Source organism: Doryrhamphus excisus, linkage group LG18 (assembly GCF_037039965.1).
Source record: "Doryrhamphus excisus strain RoL-2023G ecotype Guam linkage group LG18, RoL_Dexc_Guam_v1.1, whole genome shotgun sequence".
Taxonomy (NCBI): Eukaryota; Metazoa; Chordata; class Actinopteri; order Syngnathiformes; family Syngnathidae; genus Doryrhamphus; species Doryrhamphus excisus.
Window position 1 is genome coordinate 8,341,146 of NC_136374.1, and position 25,250 is coordinate 8,366,395.

The 25,250-nt window shown below is 40.1% G+C and overlaps 1 protein-coding gene and 1 long non-coding RNA gene across 3 annotated transcripts; one reads left to right on the forward strand and one right to left on the reverse strand.

Moving 5' to 3' along the window:
* Positions 1-5,850: 5,850 nt before the first annotated feature.
* On the reverse strand, positions 5,851-22,895 carry LOC131106142 (uncharacterized). Of its 2 annotated transcripts, none has more exons than XR_013630293.1 (6): positions 22,813-22,895; positions 22,564-22,697; positions 21,339-21,370; positions 10,128-10,319; positions 8,647-9,348; positions 5,851-7,105 (listed from the first exon to the last, which is right to left on the reverse strand). It is a non-coding gene; the product is annotated as an uncharacterized LOC131106142 (long non-coding RNA). The 2 variants fall into 2 exon arrangements; XR_013630294.1 differs by lacking the exon at positions 5,851-7,105 and adding an exon at positions 8,352-8,397.
* Positions 6,751-9,462, forward strand: LOC131106141 (inhibin beta B chain). Its single transcript, XM_058054944.2, has 2 exons — positions 6,751-7,172; positions 8,607-9,462. Exons 1-2 carry the CDS (start codon positions 6,839-6,841, stop codon positions 9,362-9,364), a joined length of 1,092 nt encoding a protein of 363 aa, XP_057910927.2. The 5' UTR covers positions 6,751-6,838; the 3' UTR covers positions 9,365-9,462.
* Positions 22,896-25,250: the final 2,355 nt, after the last annotated feature.

Below are 25,250 nucleotides of genomic sequence, written 5' to 3' on the forward strand. Positions count from 1 at the left end.
CATGCTGTTTTTCCCCACAGCAGATGTTTGAATCACAGCTCGAGCAGCCTGTGCAGCGATCGCACCTAGTGTGACACAAGCGCCTCTTCATCTATTTCCAGCTCGTGTCAAAATGTGAAGTCGCAGCCGCATAAGTGCAGGGTTTCCGCTACATGGAACTAACAAAATAAAAGTCGCCATACCTTAAAAATGGGGCGGTGGCATTGTAAACTTGAAAATGTTTGGTGATATATTGTATGATTAGATATATGTGCTATATAGTTACATATGGTGGTGTGAAAAAGTGTTTGCCTCCTTCCCGATTTTATTTTTTTATGTTTGTCAATCATGTAAATGTTTCAGATTAAACAAATGTAAATATTAGTCAATGGCAACAAAAGTGAACACAAAATGCATTTTAGAAATGAAACTTTTTCTTATTAGAAGGGAGAATAAAAATCCAAACCAAGATGGCCCTGTGTGATCCTGCTCCCTGACCCCCACCCCATACCCCCCCCCCCCCAAGAAAGAACAGAATTAAGCTCTCAATCTGTAAACCCATCCAAGAGGTCACAAAAGACCCCACAACAACATCCAAAGAACTGCAGGCCTCACTTGCCTCAGTTAAGGTCAGTGTTCTTGACTTCACCATAAGAAAGACACTGGGCAAAAACGACCTGCATGGCAGACTTCCTAGACAAAAACCACTGCTGGACAAAAACAACATTTAGGCTATTCTCCATTTCGCCATGATAACCAAGACAGCGTGTGTCCCATTACATCTGTCGTAAAAGTAATGCCACATTTCAGATAAAAGATCATACAAAAGGTAAAATACGGTGGTGGTGGTGTGATGTCTGAGGCTGTTTTGCTGATGCAGGACCTGGAAGGCTTGTTGTGATAAATCAAACCATGAATTGTACTGGCCAACCAGTTATGTTTAGGGGCCAATGACTTTTTCCACACAGGGCCATTGAGGATTGGATTTTTTTTCTCCCTCAATAATAAAAAGTTTAATTTCAAACTATATTTTGTGTTCAGTTCAGTCATCGAGTAATACTTACATTTGTTTTATAATCTGAAACATTCAAGTGCGACAAACATGCAAAAAAATAAATAAATCAGGACCCAACACTTTCAAACCATTTCATAGCTTCTTATTTATACACATATTGACCACAATTAGTTTGGAAACAATTTAAAATATCATAATATTTCACTGCACTTCATTCTAAAACGCATAAACCGGAATTCCCCCGTCTTCCCTGTCGGCACTCGCGCATGTGTGACCAGAATGATGTTCACTTTATTATTGTAAGAATGAAAACTAGCCCGTAAAATGTGGAGTCAATTGACGCCAGCTTGTCACAGGATAAACTTATTTTTGCCAGCGTGTGTGATCTCACATTTCAATCATTCAATTTGCTGGCATTTTTGTTTACACATTTTGCCTGGCTGTCACTGCCTTTCTAGCAGCAGCTAGCTTTGCTCTTTTATGTCCCACGGGAAAGCTACAAGTGGCTATCACGTTCATGAGGTACCTGCCAACCTCTGAAGTGTCTCTCGTTATTATTATAATACTTGGGGCCTGTCCTCAAAACACAAGTTGTGTATCTAAATTAACATAAAACACATAGTATGTCCACTATGGTGACTCATGTCGCCAAACAGGAGTTGAAGATAAGTGGTATCAGGACTCTACATTAAAAACCAAAATGACTTGCCCATAGGGAATCCTTAAGGTGAGAACTACTTGCCCGAACTTGCCCCATGTAAAATGAAAAGACTGCCATAATGATATCATGTAATCTTTTGTGGCATCACATGAGAATCTCAAATAAATAAAATAATAAAATAAATAATACTGTAGCGTTGCGTGTGTGTTGTATTCCGGGCTGTAGTTTCATGCATGGACGCTGGGGGGCAGTCATGTTCAGCTCGCAGTCTTGGAGCGGGCGTTTTGGGACCAAAGAAGAGGAACGATAGGGAAAAAAGGAGAAGTTCGGTTGCCATGCGCCCAGCTAGTTAGTTAAGTCTGCAACAGGCCAGTAAGTTGTTTTTCATGCTGCCTTGGAAATAAAAACCATGCAACAATAGAGGTTCATCACTTTTTGCTGTTTCCTTCAGATTTAGACGATGTTGGCAGCGACGCCATGATGGATGTTTTCGTAGTCAAACGATCGCTGATTGGTTGATCGCGAACAACGGGTGTGGGTAAAACGCGGACTGTGGATTACGGACCGCGGTCTAAATAAACGATTCTGATTGGTCCATTGCAAGGATTGCTTTGCAAATTACCACCGGAATCGCAGTCCATGTTTTACCAACACCCAACAAGAACCGCTTTAAAAAAAACTCTTGGCAGAATGGCATGCCAAAGTGCACTTGCCCGACGGGAATATCACTGATTAGATTTACTTGCCCGAATTTTGTTTTAACTTGCCCCGGGCCATCGGTACATCGTTATTGTCGAGCCCTGGGTATAATCATGCAAAAACCACGTTACGTCTCTGGAAAAGTGTGACCATTGGTAAAGAATATTTTCACATTTCTAACTTTAATGTGTTTGATAAGTGTGTGAAGCATATTTAATACTTAAGCTTGGATTGCATCACAGGTGAACAACGGCAATTGAAGAGAGATGCGTTCTGGAGCTGAATCTAATCTAGTAAGTACAACAGTCGCCTAATGTAAATGTTGATCAAAATCAGAGGAAAACGTCATTGTCAATCTGGCAGGAGGGAATTTGAGGGTGACTTAAAGGAGGCAATCCATTCACAAGTACTGTTTTCATGAGGTAGGGCTGTTGGGAGTTACCACCACAAAAACAATATTGTATGCTACAATAGCGTAACAAGTTACAAGTTGCAATATGCCTGTACTTGGAAAAAAGAGAGGAGTAGACATATGGAGGTATTCCACTTATGATGCTACAGACAACAAGACATTGCATAAACCATGCAGAGCCATTATTACCACTAAAAACAAAACTAACTTGAAGAGTCTGTGTTGGTCTGACTAACTATTCCTGGATGTACTGTTTGCATATCCTTGTTAGCCAAGCAGGCATTTACAAAAGGTGGGACTCAAATGATGCACATTGGGGTGCAGAAATTGTGCATTAAAAGAATATCAAAAGTGATACCATCAAGTCATATGTATTATTTTGTGCGGTTGCTAAATAACACCAAGCACCAATCCATGTGAATTATTGTCGTTCAATGCAATTTGAACATCCCATGACAGATATAAAAAAAAAAACCTTGGGGCTTTAAAGATGGAGCTTCACGTTCAATCTCTACCCAAGGAGCAGTAGCATCGATCAGTGCTCTTTAACCTCACCTTTTTTTCCCTGGAGGGTCCGTGTGAGGAGTCCTTCAGGTTGTGGAGTCTGTGGAGAACAGATGGTGGTGTGCTTCAGAACATGGCAAAAAAATATTAGCTTGCCCACACGCTAACAATAGCTAGCTCGTCCAGCGCATATAATTAGCCACATGCACACGCACAAACATCGCACACACGCATATCATGGAGTTAACGTTAGCATACAAGCTAGCCTTTTCTTTACGCATAACACCAAGCTAACAGATACTCACACTTAATCATACACGCTGACAACCGAAGCTACAACACGCCAGGTACATAGGCGAGTCTTTGCTACAACGCGGAATAACCACTTGTCAGCTGAGGCGCTAGCTAGCGGTGTCGTTAGCTAGCTCCTCGTAAGACTTACCAGGGCTAATGCTAGCTAATGCTAGCTGCTTGGCGCTGCTGCTGCTGCTACTGCTGGTGGTGCTGGTGGTGGTGGTGGTGGTGCTGGTGCTTCACTGCACCCTCGACTGTCAAAATAGAGCCGGGTGAGCAGAGAGCGGCGTAAGCATTAATGACGGTTTACTGGCTCCTTGATAGTAAAACACAAGTCTGACGCCCAATGAGTAAATTATAAAAACGAATAGAAAGTAAAGGAAAGGAAAGGCGATTCTCCCCACCGCCTCAGCTCCGGCTAGAGAGTGTGTACACTGTATCGGCGTCACTTTTTTCCCCCCCGAAGGCAGTGGCGTACTCCGGGCCTGTAGGGGGTGCTCTTACACAAACAATGGACGACAATTATACACTACAGTTGCTTATACTGGGATCAACAGGTATTACTCATTAATTAATAATTTAACTATTCAATGGTATTCTTCATTTTAGTAATTTTATGATGACAAAAGGCGGGGGCTCATTTTCTACAATAACACCCACTGGACCACAACACTAACCACCATCACAATAATCATCTAGCAATAAAAACAAATCTCTGTAAAACCTTCCCGTTTTCAACAAGAAACTTCATAAATTTGCCGGCACCCGCCGTTTAATAGTTTTCTGTTTTTTTAAGATATATATAGATATATAGATGTATATTTAGTTTTAAAATCCTCTCAAGTCAAGTTTTCTTTACAGCCCTCATGGCTCTCCAGTTATGCCGAAGAAGTACAACTTCCGGTCCGGGTAACATCGATGGAACTCATCCTGCAGTGTAGTCCATAAAATCAGGCCTTCAAAATAAAAGAAGCACACTCGTAAAAGTTAAAAAATTTCCAAAATCAGCAGTAATTTTACAACAATAACGTCAAAATATTAAGAAAATGTAATTTTACAGGAAACAAACAAATAATAAAGTTGAGATTTTGGGGAAATCGTGTATATTTTTATTACAATAAGAAAGTTGAAATATTTGGAAAATTATTCTAAATGACTAGATGGCCGAGGGTGGAATCGAACCCTTGTCGTCCTAGCTGTGAGGTCTGCGCGTTAACCATTTACAGCAGCTTTTGACCACCAAATTCCAATACGGAGATTAGAACATGGCTTTGGCATTAAAGGAACTGCAATGAAATGGTCTCAGTCCAATTTGTCAGATCACCTGCCGTTTGTATCCATCGGTAATAAAGAATCGAGACACGTGAATGTCAGCCATGGCATCCCACAGAGATCTATGCCACGACCTGTATTGTTCAGCCTTTATATGTCCTCCTTAGGCAACATCATTAGAAAACACTCCATTAATTTCCGTTGCTATGCAGATGACACAGCTTTATTGACAATGCAACCTAACAAAACTAATCAGCTTGCTTTAATTACAATGAAACAGCTGTCCAAACTCTAGATGTGTCTTAATGACATCAAACTTTTTACTTTTATCAAAACTAAAAAAAAAATCCTCATCCTTGCTCCTTCTTACATATAAAACGCTACACAGTCAGACACCAAAGTACCCTATCAACCAAGAATTTAGACTTACTTGCTACTCCTAGGATCTCAAATGGGAGGTAAAGTATTTAGCTATCAGGCTGCTCTGTTATGGAACCATCTCTCCGACTCAATCCCGAGAGAAGATACCGTTTCTTGATTTAAAAGTGAACTAAAAACTCACCTTTTTTCTAAAGCATATAGTTAGAACTGACCCCTGATACGCTGATATGTATCATAGACACTTGTCTATGTTCCTTGGACTGAGATAAAGCTTTTATGGCTTGAGCTATACCATCTATCCCTCTACTCTACCCAACTGGTCCAGACACACAGCTTCCCGAAACAGAATCTAGTTTCTGTTCAAGGTTTCTTCTCCAGAGAGAGTTTTCCTTGCCTTTGTCGTCAAGTGCATGTGTGGTTTTAATTGATTCTGTTTCCATTTATGGGAGTGGCACCATATAAATAAATAGAATTGAATCCAATATAACTTCTCAGCGGCAGCACGGCGGTCAAGTGGTTAGCGCGCAGACCTCACAGCGAGGGTTTTCTCCGGGTACTCCAGTTTCCTCCCACATTCCAAAAACATGCTAGGTTAATTGGTGACTCCAAATTAGGGTGAATGTTAGTGTGAATGGTTGTTTGTCTACATGTGCCCTGTGATTGGCTGGCGACCAGTCCAGGGTGTACCCCGTCTCTCGCCCCAAGACAGCTGGCATAGGCTCCAGCACCCCCGCGACCCTTGTGAGGAAAAAGCGGTAGAAAATGAATGAATGAATGAACGTTGCTTTACAAAATATCATTTCATTTTTCAGTTTATGGGAGTCAGTGGAAAAAGGTCGGATAGCCGTTTATTATAGTGATGACCTATCATTTGTATTTGGTCTTATTGTGTATTTTCTCTATATTATTGTACAGTCATATTAATGCAAACATGCAAATTCATTATTAAATGGGCCCACTGATCAAATAAATTGTTGCTGCAGTTGCATGAAATGTCCACACGTCGGCAGTCGCCTACCGCAGTCTTAATTGTCCTCGCCTTATTATACCATATTATTCATGCAAAAATAACGTATGCCAATCACATTTGTCTCATGCATCAATGTTTTCATGAGGTATATTACAATAATATACTTTAATGTGGTGAGTGCATTCATTTATTAATGAGTGAATGTGTAGAAAGGTGGTTGTAGTTCCCTTACGTGACGTGTTTGGTGCACGGACGCACACTTGAACACTTGAACTTGTCCAGCATGTTGAAACTGGGTGAAAGGACACCCAAATCCAACTCTGATGGACATGAAGTGATGGTTCCAATCCCCATACCGGACCTTCGTGTGTCCCATGTATTTGTCCGCCCTTACCCATGTTTTTTGGGTCATTGTGTGAGTGAGTCAAGTCACCCGCCATGCGAGTGTGCGTGTCTGCAGATGCGTTGCCAGTAAAGTTCATTCCACACACACGGTGCGCTCATTGGTGCGTCCCTCCAACGTGTCACCACTTTTGGTGGATTACCCCACCAGATATCTTCACCAGCAGGACGCTGGCAACATCACTGCAGAACTTTCCCGAAGTGAGCCAAACTCCTCAGAGACGCAAAGACTTGTTTTATTCAACTGAGATGGCGCAGTCCTCTTCATTTCTGTTTTTGTTGCTCCTGGAGGTTCTCTGGGTGAGAGGGAGCCCACCAGGCTGCGCGTCCTGCGGCCCTCGTCCTTCCCTGGGGAAGGACGCAGAGGAGAAGCTGATGGTTGAGATGGCCAAGCAGCAAATTTTGGACAAGCTGCACCTGAAGGAGAGACCCAGGATGTCTCCGACGGTGCCGCGGGTGGCGCTGCTCACTGCGCTGCGCAAACTGCACTCAGGGCGCGTCAGGCAAGATGGTACCCTGGAAATGAACAACAATGTGCCATCCAGACAGCAAGGCTATGAAATAGTCAGCTTTGCCGATATAAGTAAGTGTGGTAAATGATCATGATACAAGATGATGAATCATATAGCCTTCTTTTCCGTCTGCTTTGATTGCCTTGAAGTTTGGGGTGGAGGAAAAAATTAGGTTCAAGTGTAGGATCATAATAGTATATCTCACCCACTATAACAGACTATAACATATAGGAATACAGAAGAATACAATAGATATCTGCAACCTCATATAGTTGCAGATTTCTGCACTCAATTGTATGTCTTTATGTTTTTTCGCCAAGTATTGAGATGTCACACTTTTTCATCTGTCCTCGAACGCACCATAGTAGAGTTACTCAAAGCAAAAGTAAAACTTATACTAGACAATATTTTGTAATAAATCTATCTGTTCATGCATGTCTTTATACTTGAAATGTGTTAAATTAGTGTGTGAGGCATATACAGTATTGGACTTAAGGTCAGAGAAGCCAGCAATGTGTTAAAAATATACTTTTTAATGTGTGTCTCAATTATTGGCGTTTGTTTGCCGTTTTCTGATGTCTATAAACAAATGCTCGAGTTGTAGTGTTTATTTACTCAGTCAGCATTGTTGTCATGTAGAAATAGGAAAGTGGAAGATAACGGACTTATGCACATGTTCATTCTTCTATAGTATGGCGTGTCACATGGTTCTGTCTGCCACATGTACCGTAGGTGTGCCGTATGTATTACATCATTTTACATAATTTGTAAGTATCCGTTATTATTTCAGTACAGTGTGAACGCAACTTTTTTGATCTGATGAATGTTCTCTTGCGGACGTATGCATTTTTCTTACTTGGCATGTGTTTTTACCCTTAAATATGCATTTTGGTGAATTTCCTCAAATTTGAGTTAGAGTTAAGTTTCTGAAACCTGTGTCAAAGCACCAGTGTAAGCTTCACTGACCTATGCAAAGTTGCCTGGCGTGAAACACACACCAAAAAAAAAATGATAATCTTGAGCTGCGGCAACCCAGACTATAAGGGCTCAGGGCTTCATTAAGGTATAGCGTCATAGCACGAGCATCTTTGGTATAACATTTGTTCAAGGTTGGCAGGTTGAAGGTATCGTAAATAGACAAGACATCATAGACAGATGGACAGATGAACCTGAGGGCATGTTGGGCGAACGGACAGACGGGGAGAAGGAGTCGTAGATGGATGGATAGACAATCAGATTGAAGGTATCGTAGTTAGACGGCGAGATGGTATCATACACAGATGGACAGGCAGAGCACTGTAAGGTCAGACAGATGGACGGTTTGATGGATGGATCGGTAGCCAACAGGCATCACAGACACACGGACAGGTAGCTAGCATCAAATTCAGGGTAACCAACAGATGGAAAGACGACTATATGGTACCAGACCAACAGATGTTCAGATCATGAGAAAGCATCATAGACAAATGGAACATGGTTGTATTAAAACTGTGTTTGACTTGCAGATGACAAAGAGCATACGGACAAGGCCCACCTCCGTCTTACCTTCCAGTTCCTGCAAGAACCCGGCCAGAGTGTCCAAGTGCTGCAGTCATCTCTTTGGATCTATGTCCGTTCCTCCAAGCACCCTTTCCAAATCCCGGCTCGCGTCTTCCTGACCGCTGACTCAAACCGCACCTTGGTGATCGAGAAGATGCTGGAGGTCCAGGAGAGTAACTGGCACACCTTCCCTATCAGTCGCACCCTGCAGGCCTTCCTGGACGGAGGCCAGAAGCAGCTCCGCCTGGAGGTGATCTGCGAGGAGGAAGGGAGGAATCTTTGCTCGTTGGAAAACTCTACTGACACGCCATTCCAGCCCTTTCTGGTAGCGCAGGTGCGCCTCCGTGACGACACTGCCAAACACTTACTGAGAAAGCGCTCTTTGAGGTGCGGTGATGACATCACCGTGTGCTGCAAGCGAGACTTCTATATCAAATTTAAGGACATACAATGGCACGACTGGATCATTGCGCCGGAGGGCTACCACATGAACTACTGCATGGGGCAGTGCCCCCAACATCTGTCTGGGTCACCCGGCATCGCCTCCTCCTTCCACGCCACCGTCCTGAGCCAGCTGAAAGTCAACGGCATCAACACGGCGGCATCGTCTTGTTGTGTCCCCACCGAGCGTCAGCCTCTGTCCATGGTGTACTTCAACTCCCAGCACAGCATTGTCAAAACAGACGTCCCTGATATGATAGTGGAGTCCTGTGGATGCACATAAGACGTACTATGTTTGGCTCGTACCATGTTCAACTCAGAAGAGCCAAATAATCCGAGCTGGATCATTTCTACAATTGTGCTTTTCCCGTATGGTTGGTGAGTTTTCATGTGTAAATTTCAGATGACTCATCTTTTTGAGATGCTTTAATGCCGTCTTATATTTGTGTTAAAAACATTCCAAAAACATGCTAGGTTAATTGGTGACTCCAAATTGTCCATAGGTATGAATGTGAGTGTGAATGGTTGTTTGTCTATATGTGCCCTGTGATTGGCTGGCCACCAGTCCAGGGTGTACCCCACCTCTCGCCCGAAGACAGCTGGGATAGGCTCCAGCACCCCCGCGACCCTGAAAATGAATGAATGAATGAATGAATGCTTCCATGAGTTTACGGACCTAGATTCTAAATTTACACGTACATTTGTGGTACCACCTATGGCTTGTGGTCAAAATGCTTTGGACTGTATGTAATGTAGATACCCTCAAAGTTTTAGAATCATTAGACAAATGGCTGATGGCTAAGTCCCGATGTTGCCTCTGAAAAAACGTTTTGCTTGATGGCGGCCATGTTCAGTCCCCTAAAGGTGTGTATGGAGAGGTACTGTTGAAAATTCGCTTTTTCCTCACTTTCCCTCATTTTTCAGAGAAATTTCTCTTATTTTTGAATACAAATGTTGAAAAGTGACCGGTCAATTGATATGGGGTGATCTTTTATCAGAATGTTAATGATAATGAGATCCTGCTCCAAATGGAGAAGATTAAGTACCTCGGGGTCTTGTTTAAAGATGGAACCTGAGATACAGTGAGGTGCAGACTCATGCCCCCCAGATCCTCCTCCCTGGGGACGTGTTCAGGGCACATCTGACTGGTAGGAGGCCTCAGCGAACACCCAGGTCACGTTGGAGAGACTATGTCTCTCAATTGGCCTTTGGAACGCCTTGGGATCTGGCAGAAGGAGCTGGACAAAGTAGCAGAAGATAAGATAAGATAAGTAGTAGATAAGCAGAAGATGAATGGATGGATGGATTTATTAAAGCAAAGGCTGCTTGTTGTAATAATTACAGCAAACAAAATAAATCTTTAATTTACGTTTCAAGCTAAAGAACATTAGGAAACCCTGCTCTAAACCACAGAGATCTGTTTCCTTCATGTCATTTTTTATACTTCAACATATAAAACACTGGAAACAGTTGAAATGTGTTGTACCTGCAGCCTGAAATATGTCCAATCAGCATCTGCACCATATTACTTACACAAGCTGGAGTTGGGCAACAGTGTGCTCTGCCGGTATGCAAAGCCAAGGTCATTATTTGGCGATTGCCTCATTGGGAAGTCAGGTGGGTCAATGGGCATGCAGCGGCTGTATGTTGCCATTTTTCATTTGTCAAAGTCTAAAGTTTACTGGGCTGATGTAAAATTAGAAGCTTTTCAGCGGGAATGCAATCGGTTAATCATTGCACGGGGGGGGGGGGGACTTGACATCATCCCAATTGCGCAGTCGATTTAGAGACGTGCAGTAGATCACAGGTGTGTTCACACTTGTCTGGTTTACATACTATAACAATGACATGGAATCAGGTCTAATCCTTGTAAAGTTTACACTATGGATGCAGTATTTTCATCATGAATGACACAGTTATTTGACTTTTTATCTTATTAGCCAATTAATCACATGTATTTGTTGCCTCCAAAGCTGCTACTTGAATTGTCATTTTATTTAGTTTATTATTATTACAATGATGTTATGTTGTTTTTTTGTTGTTGTCTATGTATCTTATTATTAGCACTTCTTGTTGAAGTGCCGTTCTACCAGAAGCACTTTAACACCCTGCTGGACCTTCAATAGAAAATTTTGCTTCCTATTTTGTTCACATGTATTTTCTCAGGTTCTATTTGGTGTTAAAGGGGTGTTTTTTTCGATATACTGTAGGAATCCACTGCTTTGTGGTGGTGGAATAACATGTACAGCAACATGTTATACTGTAATTATGTCTATTTTCATATGAGATTATATTTTTTGATTTTTTAAACATGATTCATTGTAATTTTTTGCCACAAAATGCTGAAATCATAGTATTATACTACAAATTTATTTTGAAATAAAATAAACCAATGGAATGTGTCTGTGTTCATTTTCTTTTGTATTGCATCCACAGCAAATATTAAATATTAACAGTGAAACTCTGCATTATTGCGTTATTTTTATACCCTTAACAACACAATAATGTGTCAGGGACCATTCAAGAAAGTAAGATAACAGAAAAATAAAAGAAGAAATGCTCAGACAATTATAAAAATATCAAGGAAAAATCTGCTGCTGGCTCCAAAATAATGAGTGAACAGTTCTTTGAAAATGATGAGAGGTACAATTGAATATAATTTGCAACCAAGAAGACAAATAAATACAACCTGAACAAATGGCTCAGACTCACATGCCTAAACACCTCAAGCTATTTGAATCAGGTGATAAGCACTCCAGCCTCCAGCACATAACCACAGCAAAAGTTTAATGTGTGTATTTATGTATATTTGTGCATAATTATGATTAAAGTTCTATACGGAATAAGGGACACAAAATACTACTACTAATAATAATAGTATTTAAAGGGGAACTGCACTTAAACATTTTTTTCCATCATTCACAACCCTTATATGAAACATGAACACATATTTATTTCTCTTTTCTGTGCATTTTAATGCCAGAAAACAAGTTAATATGAGCTGGCTAACAATGCACGTCATTGAGATACATCTATTTCAACTACAAAGCACTGTAGTGTTTTAGCATTTGATATATATGAACAAGAACAAGTACATTTATGATGTGATAACACCATGTGGTCCGCCATCAAAATTATTTTTATGTAAAAAAAAAATGTCAATTTTTATTACAAAAACTTTTCAGTACATGGCCATGTTAAATACATAGTGACCGCTTATATTATTGTGTTGGGATATTCCAATTGTTTAATTGCAATGATTATTTTACTGATACAAGATGTTGAACACAGGAAGTGAACAAACAATCATTAATTACTGAGACATGGAGAAAGTGTAGGATTTGTCTTCTTCCTACTCCTTTTCAGACAAGTATATTACGATGTGATTGTAATGTGACTTTGTTTAAAAAGAAACTAAACCATTACCACTACACTTATTGTGTATAATAACACACAATAATAATAATCATCATTTGCAACGGGGGTTGCGCCATTTTGTAATTGTAGCACATTTGAGCATAAGTCAAAGGGCATGTTTGCTAATACAAACATCAGAAGTGGCTTTATCGACTGTCTGTGTTTGATGCGCAAACAGTTGTCACATTCCCGTGGCATGCTTTCAATTAGATTCAAGGATGAGTTCATTTCACCTCCTGTCCTCTGATACAGTAAATGACCACAGAAACATCAGAGGGCGACACGTGCGCTTTGCCTTGCAGGTTCAATATCCCGCACAAACAACTCATCAGAAGAGCTACTATGATTTCAATGTCAAATTGGGATATGGATGAAATCACAGGGCACATATAGACAAACAACCATTCACACTCACGATTTACCCTGGTATTCCCAGATTTGGCCACTGAAGACCAGGTCACCAAGGTGCCCATCCTAGACCACTACCCAGACATGCTGTGGATTCCGTGTAGTTGTTTTGGGTTGAACCCACCCGGGCCCCATGGGTGAATCCCCAACCACCGGGTGCTCACCTGGTAGCCCCTCCCACGTATCACGGATACAATTGGCTGAAATGAGTTCCCTGGAGGGCTGCATGATGGTTGAGTGGTTAGCGCTCAGACCTCATCGCTAGGGGACCTGGGTTCAATTCCACCCTTGGCCATTTTTGTGTGGAGTTTGCATGTTCTCTCCGTGCATGCGTGGGTTTTCGCCGGGTACTCCGGTTTCCTCCCACATTCCAAAAACATGCTAGGTTAATTGGCAGTTGTGAATTGGCGTCCGGGCGGCACGGCAGTCTAGTGGTTAGCGCGCAGACCTCACAGCTAGGAGACCAGGGTTCAATTCCACCCTCGGCCATCTCTGTGTGGAGTTTGCATGTTCTCCCTGTGCATGCGTGGGTTTTCTCCGGGTACTCCGGTTTCCTCCCACATTCCAAAAACATGCTAGGTTAATTGGCGACTCCAAATTGTCCATAGGTATGAATGTGAGTGTGAATGGTTGTTTGTCTATATGTGCCCTGTGATTGGCTGGTGACCAGTCCAGGGTGTACCCCGCCTCTCGCCCAAAGACAGCTGGGATAGGCTCCAGCACCCCCGCGACCCTCGTGAGGAAAAAGCGGTAGAAAATGAATGAATAAATGAATGAATTCGCGTCCAGGGTGTACCCCGCCTCTCGCCCAAGGACAGCTGGGATAGGCTCCAGCACCCCAGCGACCCTTGTGAGGATAAGTGGTAGAAAATGAATGAATGAATAACTAAACATTGTCACTGATGGTTTCCATCAAAGCTGAGCATTATGAGCTTTGGAGAAGGTGCAATTACTGATACAGTAATGGATGCCATTAGACTACCGTATGTTGTGTTCAGTCTAGACTTTCCACTTGGTCTAAACATGTCAGCAGTCTACCTGACTGGTGTTGGTGGATGAATAATAAAATGAATTGATGACAAGTATAGGCATTGCCAAAAGCATGAATGAGCACTGCTAGGTGTGTCAACTAAACATTAAAACTGAAAAGGCAGAGAGGAAATGTGGTGTAAGAGACAACTGATGAGTCCATCTAAACGTGTGTCACCCTTTGAGGCGGAGGGCAAGCATCATAAGGACACACTCCCGGGTCACGTAAACAGGCGAGTACTCCTTTTCACCTGGGGAGCTAATGGCATTTGGCTGCACTGATGGAAAGCAGATAACTGACCTGCAGTGGGAAGAAGAAAATGAATAAAAGCCTACTGACTCACTGATACACTGACACACTGACCCACAGACCCACTGCATGCACTAAAACCCTAATCCTTCGCTCCACATGCAATCCTACCAAATCCCCTTGGGAGAGTTAAGGTGTCCACCTTGCGGCGTCATGGCAAGATAAAGCTCTGCTCTTATGTACGCTCCTCTTCATGTCAACAACAGAGTAGTAAAACTCTACACAACATGTTGAGACGAGCACAAATGCAACTCCAATGCATTAGCAAGACTCCGCTATGATAAAACTGTAAAAAAACATCTGGGTGTGCCTGGTTTGTGTTTGTTTCTGCAATCAGGAGCATGTACTAAATAAAAAAATACAGAAGGAAAACCCTGTTGTATCATCATCAACATTAAGTCTACAGTATGGGGATGATACAAGAGGACAGGGACATGCTACGTTAGATTCCGACTTCAGCATGAAACTTCCAGCAGGTTCATGGAGAATGACATAACATGTTGGGATTAAATTAACAGGTCTCTACTCTGTTTACATTCTGTTGGACAGGGGATGCAAAAGCCACTTTTAAACAACCATTTTTGTGCTGTTTATGTGGTGGAATAGTAGTTTAGACATTTTGGCTAAATACGTATATACGTATGGCTAACCTTGTGTCAAAGTGGAAATTATGCTAGAAATTCCACAAAAAGCCTTTTTTCTCATTATCTGAAATGTACCTAAGTTCTCTTTCTGATTACTAAAGAATGGAAAAAGGTAGAAACTAAGTTTTTTTCATTCATTCATTCATTTTCTACCGCTTATCCTCACGAGGGTCGCAGAGGGTGCTGGAGCCTATCTCAGCTGGCTTCGGGGCAAGAGGCAGGGTACACCCTGAACTGGTCGCCAGCCAATCACAGGGCACATATAGACAAACAACCATTCACACTCACATTCATACCTATGGACAATTTGGAGTCGCCAATTAACCTAGCATGTTTTTGGAATGTGGGAGGAAACCGGAGTACCCGGAGAAAACCCACGCATGTACAGGGAGAACATGCAAACTCCACACAGAGATGGCCGAGGGTGGAACTGAACCCTGGTCTCCTAGCTGTGAGGTCTGCGCGCTAACCACTCAACCGCTGTGCAGCCCACTAAGTTTTATTTCTGATGAAAAACGAGAGTCTAATCTTTCATTTGGTATATAATGTACGGTTGTCCAGGCTGCACGGTGACCGAGTGGTTAGAGCGGGGTTTGATTCCCTGCTCGGGCATCTCTGTGTGCCATTTGCATGTTCTCCCCGTGCATGCGTGGGTTTTCTCCGGGTACTCCGGTTTCCTCCCACATTCCAAAAACATGCTAGGTTAATTGGCGACTCCAAATTGTCCATAGGTATGAAGGTGAGTGTGAATGGTTGTTTGTCTATATGTGCCCTGTGATTGGCTGGCCACCAGTCCAGGGTGTACTGTTGTTGTAGTGCACCGCTGCCAATTAACCTCATGGCCATTTAAATGTGGCAGCCAGACTTACCAGCACAATTATCAATTGATTTTCAGTTCATTCATTTATTCATTTTCTACCCGGCTTAGCTTCACTAGGGTCACGGGTATGCTGTCTTTCGGGCTAGTGGTGGGGTCACCATTCAATCAAAATGTTTACATAATTATTCTTTCTCTTTGGGCTTTTCCATTCAGGGGTCACCACAGCAAATGAATCTCCTCCATCCAACCCTGTCTTCTCTCACACCAACTACCCTCATGTCCTCCTTCACTACATCCATAAACCTCCTCTTTGGTCTTCCTCTACGCCTCCTACCTGGCAGCATCCTTCTACCAATATATTCACTATCTCTCCTCTGGACATGTCCCAACCATCTCAGTCTGGCCTCTCTGACTTTATCTCCAAGGCCTCTAACATGTAATGTCCCTCTCATGTACTCCTTCCTGATCCTATCCATCCTGGTCACTCCCAATGAGAACCTCAGCATCCTCATCTCTGCTACCTCTAGTTCTGCTTCCTGTCTTTTCTTCAGTCTCTAAACCAAACAACATGGCTTGTCTCACCACCGTTTTGCATGTAAAATGTTTACATAATTAATGTAATATATAAATTTAAATATAATTTCTATAAATATATAAATTTAATATATAAAATATTTAAATAATTTACTATAATAATACTATAATAATAATAATACATAATTTATTTTTGACAGCCCTAAAAACAATACTATTTTCTAATCATTTATAACCCACAAGGCATGCTGGGTAGCTTCCTGTTGAGGGAATGTGAATGTGGGCTAACCCTGCATTAAATAGTGTTTTGCATGTATGTTGGTGTGTATTAGTGTCTATTTCAAGATCTGTGGTGGTACAGTTACATGTTTGAGATGGGGTAAATACCATTCAACGGCCTAATTATGGAAATTATAAGAACAAAATGGCAGGTTTTCCAACAAGTAAAAGTAATAACTTGCTTAACAATCTACAGATTTTGCAAATATATGCACATATATCATATATATGTATTTCTTTGCCCATTGTCAGTTGGAGTGTGTACTGCAGACATACGGTCATGTGTACGTGTACCTGACCGATAGAAAGTGGGTTGGGTTTACCAATGTTGTCAACATTCATGTTCCGATGTACTTCAAATAACTTTTAAGTCCACACCAGGTTGATCCCATTAGGACAGACCCAGTTTCCTGAAATATCAGCGTTACATCAGACCCGTCTTAGCCACAACAACAGTACTCTCACGCTTTCCCTTTACAGTCATGTAAGACAGGACGTTTGATTTCAACACCTTGACACAAACGGTGTATAAAACAACATATAATATAGTGTACTGTAGTACTCATAGCCTCCATGAATACAGTATTTTTCATGGCTTATCATACTGTGTAGATGAATGTAGCATGTTTATCCATGGTGGCTGCTCTCTCGCTAACAAAAATGCTAAATAAACATGAGAATTGAGCGTTTGCGAGCACATATGTTAACTTTATGGGAACATTTTGTCACTCGGTGGTGGTGCGCTTTGTTTAATACGGGTCACTTGGTCACACTTTACTACTAGGGGGAATCCAATTACACTGACGCCTGCTGGAAGGACGATCACCTTCGCCTCCAAGGATGGACAAATCAGAGCGTGTCACCCAGGTAAGGTCATTTGTATTGCAATGGCTTTTAACAACTGTTGTCAACATTGATTATAAAATTGGTTTTCATGAATTGCATTGCATTTCTGTTACTCCAACCGTAGAAAAAGTCACAATGAAGCAGGATTCTTTTATAGTCATTGATAGTTTGACAGAGGGCGCTATATCAATTAGTGGATTTCGCTAGTTTGTTGTATTTGCTCACATTTTTTCAGCAGGAAAAACACTCAATTCAGGTAAAAAATACAGTGTAAATGTACCACTGTTGGAAAAATTCCACAATTTTGACATGTTTATGTCTAATTTTTTAGACAGAAGACGGCAGTAAAGCAACAATACAGATCATAACAAAGACATTAAAACTATCAGCACGTCTGACTTACTTTCTCTTTATTAGTGACCTAAACCAAGGCAAATTAAAAAAAATTGTTGTGGAAATATTTTTGCTTGTAGACCAGTTGTACCAACCCTTTTCGATGATTTTCATTGATTTTTCAAGGCACCCAGAATATTGTGTTGTTGGGCTATATAGACATGGTACATTCATACATTCATTCATTTTATATACCGGTTATCCTTGCAAGGGTCACGGCGAGAGGTGGGGTACACCCTGGACTGGTCGCCAGCCAATCACAGGGCACATATAGACAAACAACCATTCACACTCACATTCATACCTATGGACAATTTGGAGTTGCCAATTAACCTAGCATGTTTTTTTTATTTTCATTCATTCATTCATTCATTTTCAACCGCTTTTCCTCACGAGGGTCGCGGGGGTGCTGGAGCCTATCCCAGCAGTCTTCATGCAAGAGGCGGGGTACACCCTGGACTGGTGGCCAGCCAATCACAGGGCACATATAGACAAACAACCATTCACACTCACATTCATACCTATGGACAATTTGGAGTCACCAATTAACCTAGCATGTTTTTTTTATTTTTATTTTTAAATTTTTTCTCTTGCACTATCCCGACGACCAGGCTAAAGGCCAAATCATGAGTCCGACATAGCTGCTATTTTTTCTAAACATATGACTTAACAAACTTTTTTTTTAATGCAGCAGACAAAAACTGTGTAAAGTGTAATCAAGTCAATACCTTAAGAGCAAAATGTTTTAATCTAACAAGAAAAATTCAGAATTTTATGAGAATAGCATAACGTCATTTTAGTAGCATCACATTTAAATATTAAAGGGTAATTTTTTTTATAATGCAATTTTTTTGACCCTTTGTATTGAGCTGTGGTCTCCTATAGAGCAGCTACACACAATAACCCGCACAGAAAACGGTCTACATCTTCCAGAATCTGCACCTATTCCAGCTGTATTTCCTTGATTTGTGCTTCCTGCCCAAAACGGATTGTTTTAATTTACTCCACCGGCCTCTCGCCCACTCCACTATAATTGGTCACACAACCAAAATGCTTCCTAACCATGAACCATATAAGGAAGTCAGTCCTTCTGTGACATCACAAAGGGGCAGTTTTACCACGCTTTCTGAAACCAAGCGTTTTGAGCCATCCCTAACTTCTTTCAGGGCTCACTTCCAAAATATCTGAAACTTTGGCATTGTTTAACGCGACATACAACATTCTATCTACATTTAGAACAGGGGTCTCAAACACGTGGCCCGTGGGCCAAATGTGGCCCGCAAGACACTAGTTTGAGGCCCCCGCCTTGATATGAAAGTTTAATGTTAGTGCGGTCCGCGCAAGTTTGATATGGATGCTGTATGGTATCATGTACCCAGAAAAAATTATTACGTTTGATTAATGTTCATGTTAAAGGTTAAATAACTGTTAATAGTTATCCTCCCTATCCGTGTGGAAGTGGTAAGTTTTTGGCTATTTAAGTTTAAAGGAAATAACTTGAAGGCTACTGTTTAGGTCGCTAGCTCTCTAGTTTGCGAGTTAGCATGTGTCTCAAGACCCTGCAGTTGCGCAATATGTTGTAAATAAAAAAAGTATAAATGTGACTATAGTCGTGTTTTGTCATCTCTACAGGGCTCTAATAATGCTTTGTTCATTTTAATCTGAAAAAAATAATTTGTCTACCCACCAACTATATGTGGTTTCTTAAGTTTTTATTATTTGCCGTTTTATTATTGTTATTATTATATTTATTTATTTATTTATTACTGATTGATTGATTTTCTTTATTCTTGATTTGTTTATTTATTTTTCATCTTATTTTGTGTAGAAAAATATTTGATATTTGAGAACAGTGGAATGTTTTATCAGAGATTTTATTGTAGAAAATTGGAACCAAAGCAAAGTTTTTTAAAATTTTTTTGTTTTTAATAAATGCGTTTTTTTGTTTTTTTTTGGGAAAACCTGATGCGGCCCAGTCTCACCCAGACCCTAGCTCCAGTGGCTCCCAAGTAAATTGAGTTTGAGACCCCTGATTTCGAAGGTCCGAAGAGTGGAAAAAGCATCATAGGTTTGTCTATATGTGCCCTGTGGTTGGCTGGGATAGGCTGTGATGTGTACTCACTTGTGTTGGCAACTATTCAGACAATAATGGCTTTCTGTTGACTCATATTTAGCGGACGGTAAATGTATACAAGCTGTATATAAACTATACTATACTGTAAAGTATAACCACATTTCATTTGTATAGTATTGTCCTCATGTAAAGAGTTAGTTCAACATTCTCGTGGAGCTTGCATCAGCGTGTACTGCTCAGGGAATTAATGTTGTTGACTGTTTCACCCTCACTCAGGACTTCCAACACCTAACTTCCTGTTCCTGTGGAGGACCTCATTCTGTCAAGGAAGACTAAACAGAATCCACCTAATTGGGTTAGTGTGTAACAGCCTCACTTTTTAAGATTTTCTTTCTAACTACTACAGAATTTGAAGTTGGGCTGATTGATGGGCAGTGTCCTCTCATGTTAGAATGGAAGCAAGCCAATTAGCCAATCAGGTCATTATGCCATCCATCCACTTATTAAACACATACAATGATGCCAGAATTTGCACCTTAACAGTGGAGATAAAATATATGAAAGTATATATCGAAATTGGACTTACTAAAATTATTTTCAATCATTTTGGAAAAACTTCAGCTATGTATCTATTCACATTTAAAATTAATAATAATAATAATAAAGGAAATAATTACAAATACTATAATATAAACTTATTATATTAAGTTTTATGTTTTTTATTACGTTTTAAATGTAATTTTAAAAATATATACAATACAATGTTTTATTGTATTTACTGTTTTAAATAATTGTTGTTTATCTAAATGTGTATTAATTATAAAATATTTTAACTAACTAAATTATCATAAAATGCATTGTATTAATTTATGTCTCAATAATAATATAATCATTACTTATAATATTATCGTATGTAATACATTTTTATATTAACATTTATATTATATTACATTATTTAAATGTTATAATACAATGTTTATTTGTTTTAATTTAAAATATTTCAAATAAATGTAAATAATATTAAAAATATATTTGACACAATTGATTTAGTTTTAATTAATAAATAATAATGGCAATGTAATAATTATTGATAATATAATTATCTGTACTACATTTATTTATTTATTCCCACAACCCTAAAGAGGATAAGCAATTTGTTTTAATTATAATGACTATATAATTAATTATTTATAATATCATAATAATTTTAGATATTCATTACAAATATTTGAAATTAAGTTAAATATTATAACATGTTTATATTACATGTATTATTTTTTTAAATAACAATAATACAATAAATTATAATATTAGACAATATTGACCATATTAAAATGTGTGTTAAGTATTAAATGTATTTTTTAAAATCTGAAATTATTTCAAATTTTTAGTAAAATTTGTCCGTATTCTCTATGCCACTTTACATCACTAGGGTCACAGGGGTATGCTGGAGTATATGAATATGTGAATAAAATCTCTGAATAAAAAAAGTCTTGCACTTACGTCTTTGTTTTCAGGTCAAAGTTCACATCAACCTTTTGAGGGGAAAAAAGAGAAAAAAAAAGCATGTTAACTTAACTAGCTAACTTACCTGGAGTAACAAGATTTTGTTTGTTTTCAATGAATTGTTGAGACTGGTTATGTGATATTACAGTATATATATTACAGTAGAGCATCAATTCTGTACACAATGACCAAGGAAACAAATTGGTTGGACCGATTCTCATCATTAAGCAATGCTGCCCTCTAGTGGCAGTAACCCAAATCCTTGTAACAATCTGTGTTGCTGACAACTAACAGCTTTGCCATTCATGTACTTTATGATAATATGGTACACACATAATATGGTACAACATTAAGAACACCTGCAAATTGTAATACAGAAAAAATACCCCAATAAGCATTAATGAATTCTGTTTATTATAGTAATACTTTTCTCATGCCACTCATCCAAAATATTAGACAATTAGTATATTTGTACACCATTAATAAAAAAAAATGTTGAATGAATACCGCTATTGCATTATAGCAGGGGTGTCCAAAATGTGGACACCCACTTTTATGTTATTTATGTATTTTTCCCCATCTCTGTGTGGAGTTTGCATGTTGCTGTTGTTTGTTTTTTTTTAATTTATTTTCCAACTATTTTAACGGGCGATCAAGTGGTTAGCGCGCAGACTTCACAGCTAGGAGACCAGGGTTCAATTCCACCCTTGGCCATCTCTGTGTGGAGTTTGCATGTTCTCCCCGTGCATGCGTGGGTACTCCAGCTTTCTCCCACATTCCAAAAACATGTTAACAGCACCCCAGTGACCCTTGTGAGGATAAGCGGTAGAAAATGAATGAATGAATGAATGTATTTTCCCCATTTTTAAATGAGTTATTATTATCAATATGTGTATACGTTTTCTGTCTGAGATGATTCTGGGACATGTGGTAAACATGTAACTTGTATAAGCATGCCAGAAAAAACTAAACCATTAGTATTTTCTTATTTTGTACCTATAGGGCACATACTGTATATACGTCCGCATTATGATATATGTACAGCATAACATACAGTAACATTTGCATACAAACAATTCCTTTAATAAAGTTAAATGCATTACAATACTACTGCAAAAAATGAAATAATGTAACCATGCAACCACACTTGACTGTGCACACGCACCACATGCACGCATTCCAACAACATGTGCATTCATTCTTATACACATGCAACGCTTACCTGCTGCATGCCTTCTCTTCCCAAGTGTGCAACATGCAAGAAGCAGTGTGCAAGCACCATGACTTATATAAGCTCTTCCACACTATCCCTGCAAGACCAGGACCAATGGGAAGAAAACATGTGCAAGGGACCATCTGCAGGGACGGAAAAACAAATCCTGTAAAAGATTCTGGTGGATTTTGCTGCATGGGGGAATCGTGTCCAGGTGACCGGCGTCTTAGGAACAGATGCTTTCTCTGCACTTCTTACCTGGCGCTGGTGAGAAGATCAACATTTTCACTTTGCAGGATTCTCTTTCACACGCTGGGACCTGTACGGTACACAGAATGAACATTTTGTCTGTTTATACATATGTACTGTCTACTTTATACATATGTACTGTATAAACAGACATCATTGTGAAGACAAATAAAGTAAAATAAATATCCAAGTACTGCATACGAGGGGTGTTCAAAGTCTGGCTAAGGGGCCATTTGTGGACCACAGTAAGGGTTTTATTGGCTGTAAAAATAAAATTATAATGCAATAAAATAATAATAATAATAATATAATTATAGATATCAATATAAATAGAAATAATGAATAATGATAAAATAAATTTTAAAAGAATTATATAAGTACTCAGAACGCGCCATAGTTCTCTCCATATTGTAATTTACACCCTAAATATTAGTCCTACATTTATTTTATCAACATATTTAGATTCCTTGACAAGGAAAACATAAAATGGAAGGGTTTGAATCACTTAAAGAATGTCAACAATGCTAACATGCTAACACCTAGCATGATAGTGCAATGTACCGGGAAGGCTAAAAGAGCTCTGACCGTTTTTTCACACCGTTATATGGTGCTATCTCGCAATCTTAAAAGATTCCTGGATCCAGACGGAATGATCCGGATTGCTCACAAAATGCTATCAATTCTTCCGTAAACTGTTTCCGACAATTCCAAAAAATTTCACCCAAATCCATTCAGAACTTTTCAAGTTATTTTGAACACAAACAGAAATGATCTTATAAGAATAGGGAATTTGGCGCAATGAATGAAAAAAAAAGCCGAAAAAATAGCCGAAAATGTGCCTACTAAATAACTAAGTGTCAAAAAAAGCTAAGAAAATATGATGAATAATTGATAAATATGAAATAAAATAATTGGAATAAGTAAAGCCATTCAGAATAAATGAATTAATAAATATGCTGGGGTAGTAAATGTGCAGTAAAAATGTGAAATAAAAATAATGATTAATTTTTAATCATAATTTTAATTTTTAATAATTGTATGTAATAATTGTAGTGTTGTTATTGGCGACTCCTGCTGACTTCAAGCTACATCAAGTCATGTCCAGTTCCTAGATGTATTTAATAAGAAGTATCGGGCTCCATCCTGTCCTCCACTCAAATCTATCCACGTGTTCCTCTGTTCAAGCAACATCGTCTTGTTCTCCTCCTCTGTTATCTGCTGCCATTTGTGATTTGTATCAATAAAAAAAGTGAAGCTGTGTCACCTTCCCAGGTTCTTAGAGCTCATGTTGACTGAAAGCTGAAGGTCTTGGCTAGCAGCTTCTTCTTTGGCTTACCTGTAACAATACTTGCCCTCTTTCTAATCCCTCTAAAGCCCTCATGAGCTTTGGAGTAGACAGATGTCTCACTCTTTCATTCATTTACCTCTTCGGGCTTCATTCACAAGGTAACTTTTGCTCTACAAGAGCAAAACCACACCGAATTCCTCTGCTCATCTTTGTCAAAAAATGACTATAATCAAACTAAATTATGTATGCTGATTACAAATTCATATTTTTTTGGTTTTGCTTTGCAAATTCTTATTGTAGATAGAAGATGCTAAACATTGGTGACTATATTTAGCCAAAACCTCTCCACCTCACTCACCATCTCAGGCTCCTTCCCCACCAAGAGATGAACAGCGCTCACCTAGCTTGCTCTGCACCCGACCTTTTTGGCCCATCCTATGACTGGTGAGCTCAGGGGAAAGGGGACATCTGTTATGTTAATAGGCCAGTTGGTGCCAGTTCGCACCAATTCAATTTGCTGTGGTGCCTAGTGTCGCTAATAAAGTGCCTAGTGGCGTGCAGTGGCTCAAACTGCCTCCCAACAGGCTCGTGGTGGCACGTAACGGCGGCAAAAATTTAGTTTTGGGGCAAAAAAATGTCAAAATATTGAAAATCTTCATTGCGTCACTTGCAACAAGCAATCGGCGCAAAGTGTCCACCGAGTGGAACCAAATGTCACAAACAATCCGCCTATTAGAATCCACTGGAATGTAATGGCACGAGCCAAGTTGTGGCAATGATGCTCGGAGTCCACTGGGCCGGAGCCAGTTGGTGCCAGTTGGTGCCAGTTGGTGCCAGTTGGTGCCAGTTTGCGCCAAAGATTATGTAATTGGTGCGTAGTGGCTTGCTGTGGCAACGAATAACGGCAACATGGGAACATGTTGCCACATTGGCGGCCACATTGGCGGCCACATTGGCGGCCACATTGGCGGCCACATTGGCGGCCACATTGGCGGCCACATTGGCGGCCACATTGGGCGCCACATTGGGCGCCACATTGGGCGCCACATTGGGCGGCACATAGGCCGCCACATAGGCCGCCACATAGGCCGCCACATAGGCCGCCACATAGGCCGCCACATAGGCCGCCACATAGGCCGCCACATAGGCCGCCACATTG

Excerpts from the sequence above, each read along its gene's own strand:
- LOC131106141 (XM_058054944.2), top strand. The coding sequence starts at position 6,839 with ATGGCGCAGTCCTCTTCATTTCTGTTTTTGTTGCTCCTGGAGGTTCTC. Across the intron at positions 7,173-8,606 it reads AGTCAGCTTTGCCGATATAA|ATGACAAAGAGCATACGGAC; the intron begins GTAAGTGTGGTA and ends TTTGACTTGCAG.